The sequence below is a fragment of the Felis catus genome, chromosome A2 (assembly GCF_018350175.1).
Source record: "Felis catus isolate Fca126 chromosome A2, F.catus_Fca126_mat1.0, whole genome shotgun sequence".
Taxonomy (NCBI): Eukaryota; Metazoa; Chordata; class Mammalia; order Carnivora; family Felidae; genus Felis; species Felis catus.
This window is the reverse complement of record NC_058369.1, coordinates 39,848,276-39,861,995: the sequence shown is the minus strand read 5'-3', so window position 1 is coordinate 39,861,995 and position 13,720 is coordinate 39,848,276. Positions and strand designations below refer to the sequence as shown.

The window sequence follows — 13,720 nt, the reverse complement described above, 5'->3', positions numbered from 1 at the left end:
GCTTGGGTGCCTCAGTCATTTTAGCCTCTGACTCTTGATTTCAGCTTAGGTCACGATCTCCTGGTTCGTGGGATCAAGCCCTGCATGGAGCTCTGTACTTAGAGTGGAGCCAGCTTAAGATTCTCTCTGCCCTTCCCCCCCTCGTGTTCTCTCTCTCTCTCTCTCTCTCTCACACACACACACACACACATAAACATTAAAACACATTCTTACACTTTAGTTAGTTCTCTCTTGATTTTTTTTCTTCTTGGGTTAATGTGGCTAACTTGGTTTCATCACTTCTCTGAGTTTTGATTGTATTTCGTGCCTCCTGTCATCAAACTGTGCATACAGCATTACATAGGCATGTAATGAAAATAGGCCTGGCCGTGGGGGGATTCACATGAGTCATTTGATATAGTTAATCTGGGCCACTCTGATATATCACAGTTCTGGCCGTGACTTAGCCAAATATAGTTTTAGGCCTTCAAAGTATTTGTTTCTCTTACCCAGTTGAGCATTGGGGTTTTTATTGGCATTCTTCCCATCTGCACGTGAGGAAGCCACATAGTTAAAATTTTTGAATAAGTGACGGCTCCTGCTTTGAACGTACTATTGAACTCCTGAGTAATAAAAGTGTGCTGTAGACGGAGTGGGCCACGAACGTATGGGTAGTGTAGCACGGTGGCTTGCTGCAAGCTGATGAGTTCAGAATTTGGATCCTGTAAATACCTTATCAACCTTGAGCCTCAGGTTCTGCTTCTGTGAAATGAGCAGGGGGACTGTGGGGAGAATCATCTCTTTCTTTTCCACATTCCTTTGCAGGGTTCAGTAAAGAGCTCTGAAAACTAGGAAGTGAGCCGAGGCTCCCTGAAGGGTGAAGTCTTAATGCCAGGCCGTGAAGGCAGGCTGAGATGTTATTCATTGGAGTGGATTAGAAAAGGCATAGCAGGTGTGGGAGCCAGTTGAGCACAGGACTTTGAAAGCATGTACAGAGAGGGGACTTGAGGAAAGCAGTGCATAAAAAAGTGTGTCAGAGGTCTAGAAGGACAGTCTGGAATGCAAGGGAGGAGGAGGAAGATATTATAATCCAGGCATGAGGTGTTGAGAGTACAGGTGAGGATAATTGCCCAGGGAGTTGTGGGGAAAGGGCAGCTACAAGGGCATATCCAGGAAGAATCCTCAGGGCTGGTGTGTGGTGCTGTGGATGAGAGGAATTGCAAGGGTGTAAGGCAGGCAAGAACTGTGTCATTCATTCATTCATTCATTCATTCATTCATTCATTCATTCTTAAGATACTGAAATTGACAGTCTGCTGCTCCAAGGTTCTGTTCTAGGTATTGGGGACTAATCCCTAAATAAAACAGAAGTTCCTGCTCTTTTGAAGTGTATTTTCTAGTGTTAATTGTGTTAAAATTTTAGTGGCAGCAATTTTGGCACCTTGAGATGTCATTATCTAGCTCATGATTCTTTTATCCTGTCTAAAAGTCAAACTGGGAAATGTCGATTTAAGCATATCCAAGATCTTCAGGAATCAATAGACAGTGTTTTTATGTTTCAGGACTGTAAAGATACGAATGGAACTGTTAAACTGAAAATGCTGTATTTTACTGATCAAAGGAGGTGGGGCTACTATACATTTAGTAATTTGCCTCATAGTTTATACATTTCAGGGAATCTCATGAAGTTGGGACACCTAGGGACTTGTTGAGTTGTCAAAGGTTCCTTTGGTAAGCTTTTGGTGGCGTTAAAATTAGGTTCATTCACTAACCAGGAGGAAGTAATTAGATTGAACAAGACTTTAGTACTTGATGGCTTTTTTCCAAGAGATTTTGTCAGCTTATTTTTGAATGAGTGCTGTGATATTTTAGTTTTCAGCCTCAATTTTCCTCAGTTCTTTAAGGTGAAAAAATTTTAAGCTAATACCAGATAACTCCTTGACAAAAAATGTTGACATAAGAAATAAAGAGGCTTAAAAACCAGAATATAATTTTTCATGGTGTTTTGAAAGCTTGAATTGGAAGAACATTTTATAATTAAAACTATGGTGCATTTAAATATTCATTTAGTTTGGAGAACTTTCCTTGTACCTAGTTGTATTTCATAGTGTTTTTATGGTAACCACAGTTAATCTGCTATAGAAATAGAGCATAAGAATTACTCAGAATTCTTTTTTTTAATGTTTGTTTATTTTTGAGAGAAAAAGACAGAGAGAGAGAGGGCGGGGGGAGAGACAGATTGAGAGGAGGATGGGCAGAGAGAGGGAGACACAGAATCCTAAGCAGGCTCCAGGCTCTGAGCTGTCAGCACAGAGCCCGACGTGGGGCTCTTAATCCCCCTTTCTCAGTTTGTAGCATGCACCCTGGAAGAGCACCTACTTTTCAGGAGAGAGGGAGAGAGAGAATCCCAAGCAGGATCTACACTGTCCGCACAGAGCCCCATGTGGAGCTTGAACTCACAAACCGTAAGATCATGACCTGAGCCCAAGTTGGATGCTCGACCAACTGAGCTGAGCCCCCCCCCCCCCCCCAGGTGCTCCTACCCATAATTCTTAATGAAGGAAATAAAGAGCTTTGGGCTTTATAGTACTGATAAGATTTTATGCAATAAAGGAGTGTTAAAAATATTCTAGAAACATGGTTAAGTTTCTTAACTGATATATGTATGTTACCTTGCAGTATCTGATTTTCTCAGTTTAAGATAATCAAATGTTTTTTTCTTATGAATGACTTGATTTTTAAAAAATTTCCTTTAGGTAAAAGCGCAGTTTTAAAATGTCTACTGGATGTTCACAAAATTTTTCAGGAAAATGACCCAGCTTACATTCTGAATGATCTCTACATCTCAGACTACTGTGTGTGGATTCAGAAAGCCAAGTAAGTTTTGAGTTACTTACGAATTTTATATGCCCCCATTTCTGGAATACCTCCTGACCCAGGAGGAAGAAAATGAAATAGCCTGGGAGACAAGTTGTAATGAAAAAGAATACCCCATCTAGATACCAAATGCTTTAAAAAGTGACTAGATCAACATGGGGAGCTTGGCGAATTGGCTTTGGGAAAGGTACAGATGGTAAAAATTTTACTGGAAAACATGGTTATAGCCTAGAAAGTAGATGTGAGAACAGACAGTTCTGATTGGTTGTGGCTATACTATTGACTGTCCAATATGAAATCTCAAGATTTCATACGTGGGTGTCCAGACTTGTGTCTTTGGTGTACTCACAGTGGGCTGTGAGTGTGTGTGTATGCATGTGGGGGCACCTTGTGCAAACTCCATTAAGACACCAGCCTAATCAGCCGTCATCCTGGTGAGAGTTGTGCACTCATTGGCGAACCGCTGGCTTACAGAATCTGTTACACAGAGTATAAAAAGTACAACCTTCAATGCTTCATGTGATGATTCTTGGTAACACAGGTATCTACGGGTCTGAACTCTCACAAATAGGCTCCTTGCACGTGGTATGTAAGATTTTAAAAAAGCATTTACCATTTCCTCCCTCAGAGAGGGAGTTTAGTAAGTTTATTAAGTTTAAAAGGAGGTGAGCCTTTAGGGTGCCTGGGTGGCTCATTTGGTTAGGCATCCAACTCTTGACTTCGGCTCAGGTCATGATCTCACGGTTCATGAGTTTGAGCCCTGCATCTGGCTCACTGCTGTCAGTGCAGAGCCCACTTTGGATCCTCTGTTTCCTGTCTCTCACTGCCCCTCCCCTACTTGCTTCCTGTCTCTGTCTTAAATAAAAATAAACTTAAAAACTGAACTTTTCTCTTGTGAAGAGGTTCAACAGACGTATGCAAATTAACCATTTCAGTAGCAGGAGACAATTAACTGAGAGCATACAAACAGAGCTGTTGATGAGAACGCTTCTTACGGGTTATGGGGAATGGTGGCACAGTATCACTCGTGACTTAGAAGAAAAACAGCCACGATAGTTGTACTGTTGCTGTGATTGGTAAATGAGTGCTTTAGCATGCCTTTAATGCCTGTTTTGAGTGAGCCATTATATAGAATTCACTTTTGGCCTCTGTTCACGGGGAAGCAGCCCTAATGCCGAGTGAGAGGAGAAAACCTTGTGGCCATACCTGTGGTCGGGAAAAGCTGACGGTCTGCTCAGCATAACGCCTAATACCATACAGCAGGTGGTGGTGGGGTCTGTGGTGGAAATCTCAGTGGCTCCAGATGGAGAATTGCATCTTTGACCCCTGAGGTCATCATGGCGTGTCATCACTCCCGTTTGATCCTCCTGCTAATTGAGCTTGTCAGGTACCCTGCTGCCATTTCCTGTTGTTTTCATAATAAAATTAAATTGAAATAGTCTATTTGTGTGGGTTTAGATTTTTCTTGTTCCCTTCAGGGTGAGGATTTTATAAACATGCAGTGAGCACTGAGGTTTGTTGTGAGGATCCCATTTCTAGGAGTGCCTCCTTTCTCTATGGCATTCCTCATTAACTAGAGAAAAGATTGTGTTCCATTAAAGTAGAAGGGCGTGTGCCCCTGTGTGCATGTGGGGATTACCACACCTCCTTGTGCTTAAAAAATCCTTTTTCCCTTGGTTTTAAGTTGCAGGAAATGAAATGAAATTCTTATCTTCCTAATAATTGTTATGATAATACTAATTTTTTCAAAGAGATAATGGATTGGGAAATGAGACAGGAGAGGGATACCAGCAGGAGTCTTCAAATTACTTTTTTTTTTTTTAATGTTTATTTATTTTGAGAGAGGTGGGGAGAGACAGCCAAGCAGACAGAGAATCTCAAGCAGGCCCTGAACTGACAGCATGGAGCCCGACGTGGGGCTTGAACCCCTGAACCTTGAGATCATGAACTGAGCCAAAATCGAGAGTCTGATGCTAATTGACTGAGCCACCCAGGTGCCCCTCTTCAGATTACTTTGGAAAAGAATTTTTTTATTATTATTTATTTATTATTTGAGAGATAGAGTGTGAATGGGGGAGGGGCAAAGACAGAGGGAGACACAGAATCCGAAGCAGACTCCAGGCTCTGGGTGGTCAGCACAGAGCCCAATGCAGTGCTCGAACTCACAGATCTTGAGATTGTGACCTGAGCCGAAGTCTGATGTTGAACCAACTGAGCCACCCAGGCACCCTAGAAAAATTTTTTGGACTTGACCAATTTGACCATAACTTTCCTTTCCCTAAACAGGCTGTATTGGTTTCACTTTGTGTGTTACATTTTAACTCTAGTTGAATCTGGCTATTTTTTTCTTTCTCTTGAAATAATACATTTGTTTATTTACCTGATTTTTATTCAGTTTTCTGATTTAATCCTTAATTTTTCAAGCGTAACATAATTGAGGTTCCATGGTCATCTTTACCCTGAACTGTCTTGGCTCTAAATCATTTATACTATAGTGAATGTTCATGATTTCCATAACTAATTTCTTCCTCACCATTCATCTTCTGGTTTATTTCTTTCCCATAGGGTTTATCAGTGAGATCTTGCACCCTATTTTTATGTTTTAAAATAGTTCTGTATTTTCTTTAATTTCTATTCGATGATTTTGATTATAAAGACTGAAATTTTATTTACAATATCAGACAAGTGCTAAATTCTAATGAACACAAAGAACAGCATTTCATTTTTATAGTCTGACATTCACTTTGGCAAAAACTTGCTGGAATTGAGTTGCGAAGTCATTCTTATATTCAATTAATGAAGTTAGGATAACAGTTATCCTGCATTTTGCTTTATACTGTGTAGTTCTTTTTCCTTGTGATGCCTGTGTCTTGTAGAGCATATTTGCAGATTTTCAAAACTGAAGGTCCTATATTCTTATTCTGGGTTAAAGTCTGCAAATTATTTTTCTGAAAAGGAACACCCCCTGCCATCCTTCACCGTAAGTGTCATTGGAAGTTTCGAGAATGGTGGTCACTGCAGCAAATGCTCCCTGGGTGGCAGCATGAGGAAGTGATTTGCTTGAAGTCATGTAGCATCTCTGAGATAGGTGTGTGATAGTGTCAGAGTTTCTGGATCTGGATTTCATGTTTTCCCAGCCATGCCTCCTAGATAACCAGTTTGTCTTTACCCATGGCATGTGGGGGGGAAATGCCAGAAGACACAAGTTCATCATTTAGAGAGCTTTTTCTATTGGAAGAGGAGTTAATGACTCACTCATCTTCCTCCTAGATGTTCCCATAGCTTTTGGTTTAAGATCATGTAGGCATATTTCACGCCTGCCTCATTTTGTAGTAATTGTAGTGCTTATCTCTTTCCCCTTCTACAATTTTTTTTTTTTTTAAATTTTTTTTTTTTTCAACGTTTATTTATTTTTGGGACAGAGAGAGACAGAGCATGAACGGGGGAGGGGCAGAGAGAGAGGGAGACACAGAATCGGAAACAGGCTCCAGGCTCTGAGCCATCAGCCCAGAGCCCGACGCGGGGCTCGAACTCCCGGACCGCGAGATCGTGACCTGGCTGAAGTCGGACGCTTAACTGACTGCGCCACCCAGGCGCCCCTCCCCTTCTACAATTTTAAAGTCCATGTGAATGAGCATCTCTCTGGGCCTGTCAAAGTCCTTGGGAGCACAGTAGGTTTTTGTTGAATTGAATGGTACTCAGTACAGCCAGTTACATGAGCATTTTTCATCGTTTAAAAAAAAAAGAAAAAAGCATAGCACTCTAAAAACTATGCATTGGCTCTTACTTATTTTAATTGACATTTCCAGCTACATTCAGTGGATTTTGCCCTTCCTTGATTTCTTTCCTGGTGGGCTTCCTTAGCAGTAGCAGGGATTGTTCTGACCCTCTGAGAGTTTACACCCTTTTATATAAACGTGGCTAGAAAAGCATGAGCTGTAGTGTATGTGCCAGTTCTTTCTTTTCATCGGCGGCAATGCTTGAGCAAGTCACTTTCGTCAGTTTATCTCATGCAGCCAATGTTAGTATTTTAGTATTTCCTCTATTTTCCAGTGCATTTTTAAACCATTGGAAGTAATAGTGCACATGTCATTTTGTAACTTGTTTTCTCTTTATAATAGTACCCTATGAGTAATTTTCCTTTACCACATAATATCCATAGCATAGTATGTTTTTTAAACAATTTGTTTCTCATTGTAAAAGGAGTATGCGCCCACTGAAGAAAGTGTGATAGTGCGTGGTTTTAATGCGTGGTGTATTTTGAAATACAGGGGGTCAAGTAGGGTATTATTTTGTTGTTGCTATGTGGAGAAATTTTGGTTGCTTCTTTTTAAAAAACTGAAATTAAACTCTAAAATCTTGGGTGTCTTTCAGTCTCAGTTTGAGCTAGTCATGAAGGTCTTAAATCATACTTTTTCTAATATAGTTTTTTTAAGGTAGTTGGTTATGGAGAAAAGAACAAAAACGTCTTTGAGGAAATGAATCACTTTGCGTCGAACTGATAGTTTACTCTGCTTTATACACTTGGTGCATTTATTTTTTCCACTTCTTTTTAGCACCGGATCTTACTTTGTGGCCCTTTGGACACTAATATGGAAAGTTTTTAGAGGGAAACTGTTCTACCACTGAATCATTGTATCTTATTTGATAAATCCTGGACCTCAGTTTCCTCAGTTGTAAATGAACATAAGCCATTTCAGCCCTGAAATCTTAAAATTCTAGAAAACTTAGGACCTCATCATTGCTTTATACTGTTTCACCTGCTTCCTCTGTGTATGTGCTTTGGTAGGGGATAGGTTATGCTCCTGAGAATAGCACAGATCTCTTCCATTTGGCTCTCTCTTGTTCTTGGTTCACCTGTCAAAAGTCATGGGCATGGGGGTAACTCAAATGCCAAGGTAGAACGTTAACATTGAGTGTAAAAGTGGAATTACTTATTTTTTCAGCCACTAATTGTTGAGCCTTACTATATGCTAGGTCCTGAGGTGGGCGATGGGGATACTGTGGTGAACGAGAGGCACACCATCTTAAAGCTGATCTTGTAGTGAGGAGTACAGATGTAAGGGGAACACAGTGCTGTAGCCTGATAGCGGCTGTAGTGGGGAAGCATGGATGCTGTGGAAGCACTTAGGAAGCCACATGTTTAGCCTTGGAATAGAGGAAACAGCTTCTGGAAGGAACAGTTGAAGCTGAGAGCTGAAAGACGAGTAAGAGTTGTTCAGATGCAGCCGGGGAAGCTGGGGCAAAAAGTATTTCAGACGGTAGGGACAGAAGAATATGATTCTTTTAGAGAGCTCAAAAGCTCAGTATGGATGGATCACAGTATAGGCATGAGAGGGAAGAAATGAGGCCAAGGAGTTCATGTGGAGCCTTGGCCACTTGAAGATGCTTGGACTTTGTCCTGGGAGAGTACGGGGTGACTGAAGAGGTTAAGCCATACAGTGTCTGGGTGAGTGATGTGATGAGATTCAGATTCTGGGAAGAGCCATCAGGTCCCCTTCATCCCCTCAGGGAATGAACTGAGTGGGGCAGAGCTCAGACTTAAGACTGAAGTCCTCATCAGGATGTGGGTGATGCTGGCAAAAGGTGTGGACTAAGCCAGGGGAATGAGCAGGGAAGGAGACTGGTGGTCATATTTGAGAGGTGGATGAGCCAGGACTTAGTAATGATGGGATGTGAGGGGAGAGGGAGAAGCGGAAGCATCAAAGAGGAGATCCAGACTTTGACTTGGCCAGTTAACTGGGCTATTTGAAGTGTATTTGCTGAAATTAAATAATAGTGGAGAGAGGGTGTAGGTTGGAAAGGAAGAGAGAGGGAGGGAACATGTCGATTTGAGGTCTCTAAGGAATATCTGTGAGGAAGTAGTCAGGAACATTTGGATCACAGCTGGAAAATATATATGGAAGGGAGTTGGGACAAAGAAGGGATCTAAATAGCAAAACATAAAAAACGGTATCTAGTTGCATAGTACTATTACACACATGAATATAATAATAATCAGGAATGGATCCGTTCCAAGCTGGGAAAATAACATCATGCAGAGGAGTAGATGAGTAAAACATGTAAGTAACATGATGAACAGATTTCCTGGTTGTAGCTATGGTGTGTTGGAAGGGTGAGAACGGATGTAAGGCTTTTTCGCATTTAGATCAGTTTTATCTGTCCTCGTAGTATCTCTTTATTACTGAATAAGAGAGTTCACAGTTAGCTTGGGGTCGTGGTGTTTTGGTAATAGAACCACATTTGAAATCCTTATTTCTCCCATTTGGTTACACAAGAGAAACCCACTCAGACTTTTATAGTAAACATAGCAACTTTGTTAGGAGGCTCTAGGTTATCTTCTGGAACCCAGGTACAGGGAGTACAGCTGGACTTCATGAGCTCAAGTGATGAAGAAGTAACAGCAGTCAGCTTACTGTCTGGTGACATGTGGTCTCTCGTGTTGCTTCCTCATGGAGGTCGCTGCCACCCTTCTCTTTTGATGCACATGGGCGAGAATGGCTGTTTCCGCAGCTGAGTTCACGTGTACCTAGTTTCAGTAAACTGCGAGTCCCTTGCTTGTAATTCCAAGGGAGGAGGAATGGTGGGCCCAACCACGAGTCAGTGTCTTCCTGGTCTAATTGCCTTGGTCACAGTGGCCATGGGGTAGTGATGCTCCATAAGGCGGTACATGCATGACACTGGGGCCCACTTTGTCACTAGTGGCATTTTGGAGAGGGATGCATATGGGGCATGCAGACACCTTAAGAGACACTGCTGTAATTCCATGATGCAGTTCTGAGCCATAGCTGAGGAAGAACCCTAACACTTTACTGTCACCCATGTCACCGATAGTCATAATAAAGGTACAGTGCTGAAGGTGATTTCAGGGGTCTGTTAAATTCAGGCATACCACATAATAATCAGACACTGTAGGCTGTTTTACTTTTGTATGGGAAGTTACTTCTGTGATAAATGGTAAAATGTTAAGTGTTACATGAGCTGCTAATGATTAGCATATAGAAATTTCAAGAAACAATTGTGCATAATTTCAAGCAAGTTAAACCTCTCTTGAATTGAAATCATTCTTGGTAAGGTGCTTATTCTGGCATGTCAAGTTGCTCTTTGGTTTTACTGTTTATTTTTAATTAAATCCACAAATTCATCCTGGATGGGAGTGGGTTTTATCTCTATAAGAAAAGATTAGTGCATGCCAATATTCATTCACTTGTATGCCTTCTGTGGGGTTTCATATGGAAAGGATTTACTTAATGGTTCTTTACCTTATCACCAGTAGTTCAGCAGTGCCCACTGGGGACTGTAGCTCTTCATTAGACTTCTCTTACAAGAAATGTGCCAATAAATCATAGGATTATGAATGTTCCTACAGATTTCAGACTAAAATAACTCTTTGTATAGATACCAATGCTCTCTGCAACTATGTGTATTGAGAAAACTAGCAAAAGAATTCTGTACCTGAATGTTAAAGTTTTGTGGCTTTTTTTTTATTGTAGTTGTTTTGCTTATTATGTTTTTCTTGCTTGTAAATTTTTTTTTAATGTTTATTTCTTTTTGAAGGAGAGAGAGACAGAGAGTGAGTCGGGGGGGGGGGGAGGGTGGAGGCAGAGAGAGTGGGAGACACAGAATCCGAAGCAGGCTACAGGCTCTTAGCTGTCATCACAGAGCCCGACGCGGGGCTCAAGCTCACAAACCGCGAGATCATGACCTGAGCTGAAGTTGGATGCTTAATTAACGGACTGAGCCAGCCAGGCGCCCCTCCTTATTTGTAATTTTTACCCTACTTTTTCTTAAAGGTAAACTTTTTATTTTGGTACAGTTTTTTATTTCTAGAAAGTTTGTGAACATGATACAGAGTTCCCAGATAACCTACGCTCTGTTCTCCTATGATTAACGTCTTATATCAATAATGAACCATTATTGATACATTATTATAAACTGCAGTCCATAGTTTATTTAGGTTTTTCCTAATTTTTACCCAATGTTTTTTCCTATCCCAGAATACCATGTTTTGTTTTGTTTTTACTAAGAACTGGAACTCAAGAATCAGTAATGTTCAGTTTCTTAAACATTTTGATTCTTCAAGAGCTTAAATGCTATTGAAAGGTAGTAAAGTGTTACTGAGATACTAAGATAGCTGATATATACAAATACTCCAACCATCAAGATTCCAGACCTTGAAAACAGTAGTATTAACATATTTTGATAATTTTTAGATATTTGGAATTACATAAGTCGTTTATTATTTTTACTTCTACATGTGCTGCAGGCATCATTATTATGATCTATGAATAAACATTAGAAGTTTGCAAAGATATAGTGGGCAAGACTTTATATTTTCATGTTAACTTTCTTAAGGTAGAGATTAGAGGTGAAAGTGTGCCTGTGAGTTCTTGTAAAAAGTGGATGAGAAGTCCCAGAGGTGAAATAGGTGGCTTCCGAACTGGAAAATGCCCCCATGTTTATGGTACATGGGGGCTTGTGTACATCAGGCCCATTTTAGAGCTGTGACTGGGTGGCTGTGTTAGGTTTGTGTCTGTTCTTGTTTTTGGTCTTGGGTACTTGGCCAGACTTCTCAAATCCTTGGTTTTGGCTTGCTGGAGTCAGGGCTTTTTATAGTGTGTAATTAGCGACTGTGTGAACAAATTGGCATTTTCCCTCACCTCCTTGTTCTGAGGCTTGTTCACCCATCAGAGGTCTTTGGAGGATTCTCCGAGGATGCTCACAGGATCAGGTGAGTTCGGGGTGGGCTTGATTTAGTCCGGTTTTGTAAACCAGTATTCTCTACTTGATGTAGAATTGTCACAGGGCTCGGATTGTCTTCACATCTCATTCCGAGAAGAGGCTTACGTTGATTAATGTGGCGTACGTGTGGTTATCGCACTTGGAAAGTGCTCTGTTTAAGGAGAGCTTTGTCAAGAGCGTCCTTTGAATGGAGTCACATGAAACCTTTTTAAAAAAACTGTCAACTTCAAGTACAATTTTCTTTTTCTTCTGCCTATTATGATTGAAACCCAATCCTTGTTATAACATAATTATCTCAACCCAAGGCAGCAGGGAGTTGCTGCCTTAATGTAAGGGGTGTGAAGTCCCCTAAATAAATAGAGGATTAATTACATTCACAGCATGTTGTGAAGGTGATGAGATTGATTGTGATCATTTGACTTGTCCCATTTCCTGCTCTGTCTACTTTTCTGAATAAATACAAGCTGGGAAAATAATAAATAGAGCTACAGAGCATATTGTCGGGACTGGGGTGGGGAACGATGTGGGGAACGGGCCTGCTTGAAGTAGAGTTCCACATTTTGAGTGATACATGCTATTTATCTTACATAATTTTATCAGTGACGATTCGCTTACTATTCTCAATTTAAACAGCTTTCTGGGAAGTAGTTTTTATCTAAAAAAAATAGATATTAGCAGAACATTGAAATAATTTGACAGATTGTATTTTCAGTGGGTGGATATCAACAAATTTCTGATTCATTTTTAAATGTTTTCACTTAGTGTGGCTTTTTGAAAGGTTTAAACTAAAGAAAATGTTAGCTGTTATACATTTGTATTGTCTTTTCCTTGTAGAGGCTCTGTGCTTTTCTTAAACTTAAAATGATTAATTGGTACTTTCCTAAAGTAGATCATGTTTTCTGTTTTTATTTTATGTTTGTCTTACCTCCTTTGCCTGGACAGTTTTATAATGTTGTAAATTGTGATTTTGATTTATACATTTATTCTCCAAATTTTTTATAGCAATGGCCTCCAAAGGGAAGTGTATTTACCCCATGGAGCACATTGAACAGTCTTTTTGGAGTGGAGGAAGACTAGAATAGGCATATCTGTTTACTTTTAAATGTTTATTTATTCTTGAGAGAGAGAGGAAGACACAGAATCCAAAGTAGGCTCCATTCTCTGAGCTGCCAGCACAGAGCCCAACACCAGACTCAAACTCACAAATGGTGAGATCATGACCTGGGCCAAAGTCGGACACTTAACCAACTGACCCACCCAGGCACCCCTTCTGTTTATTTTAAAAGAAAGAAATCAAGGTCATTAATGGATTTCTAGCAAAATGTCATGTTTTGTGAATACCAAACATATTTTTAGTGATAGGATACTTGATCAGAAGTTTGGAGCAACAACCATCTTCATTTCCAAAGAGAATCACATATGTTTATTCTGAGTGATGACAGGGGAGGGTCGTCTTGCCTAAGCCATTGGAGTTCAGGTTCAGGGACTCAAGTTGGTCTCTTCCAGTTGCTTGAACTAAGTTGAAGACATGTAGGATTCTGTGAGGAATGATTTTGTGATTTATTGTTAATTACTGACTCAAGGAGAATGGGTCCAGAGAAACCTGGACTGTGAATGTTCTCCCGGTCAAAGGTGTTGCTCACCTTGGTACCCCAGCACCTTAGTCAAATGCGTGTTGCTTATTAATGATGCTCAGTAAATGCTCATTGAACTGAAAATATCTTTTCTAATTCAGTTAAAAGCTTCAATGAAAAGAAGCAGCTTTACCTTCTTTTTACATGATACTGAACCTGCCTCTTGTAGGACCTGTAGTGTGTGTCCTGCTCTTCATATCCTAGCATAAAACAAGGATGCCTGCTTTTATAGAGGTGGTATGTATTGGGATAAATGACAAAGGAAACCTATAACTTCCTGCTTGTTTACTTACGTATGAGGAAGTCAGAATGAGTTGGAGGTATATAAGAGAGAGCCAGAGAATAGTGTATGGGTGTTTGGATTATCAGGTAGATGGATGTTTAGATCTCCTGCATGCCATCTATTTATTGTTGTGCAGAATTGGCTCAGAGTGTGGTGTTGGGAATGTCATGTACCTTTCCCAAGGAGTCAGGCTCAAGAACTGACCA

General features: G+C 40.5%; 1 protein-coding gene across 2 annotated transcripts in view; it reads left to right on the top strand.

The window, feature by feature from the left end:
- Positions 1 to 13,720, top strand: part of SHQ1 (SHQ1, H/ACA ribonucleoprotein assembly factor) — a 99,110-nt gene that overhangs the window by 54,250 nt on the left and 31,140 nt on the right. For both annotated transcript variants that reach the window (XM_003982422.6, XM_045051867.1), the window contains exon 10: positions 2,735 to 2,855. In XM_003982422.6, coding sequence (XP_003982471.3) covers positions 2,735 to 2,855 — 121 coding nt within the window. The remainder of the gene's footprint in view (positions 1 to 2,734; positions 2,856 to 13,720) is intronic.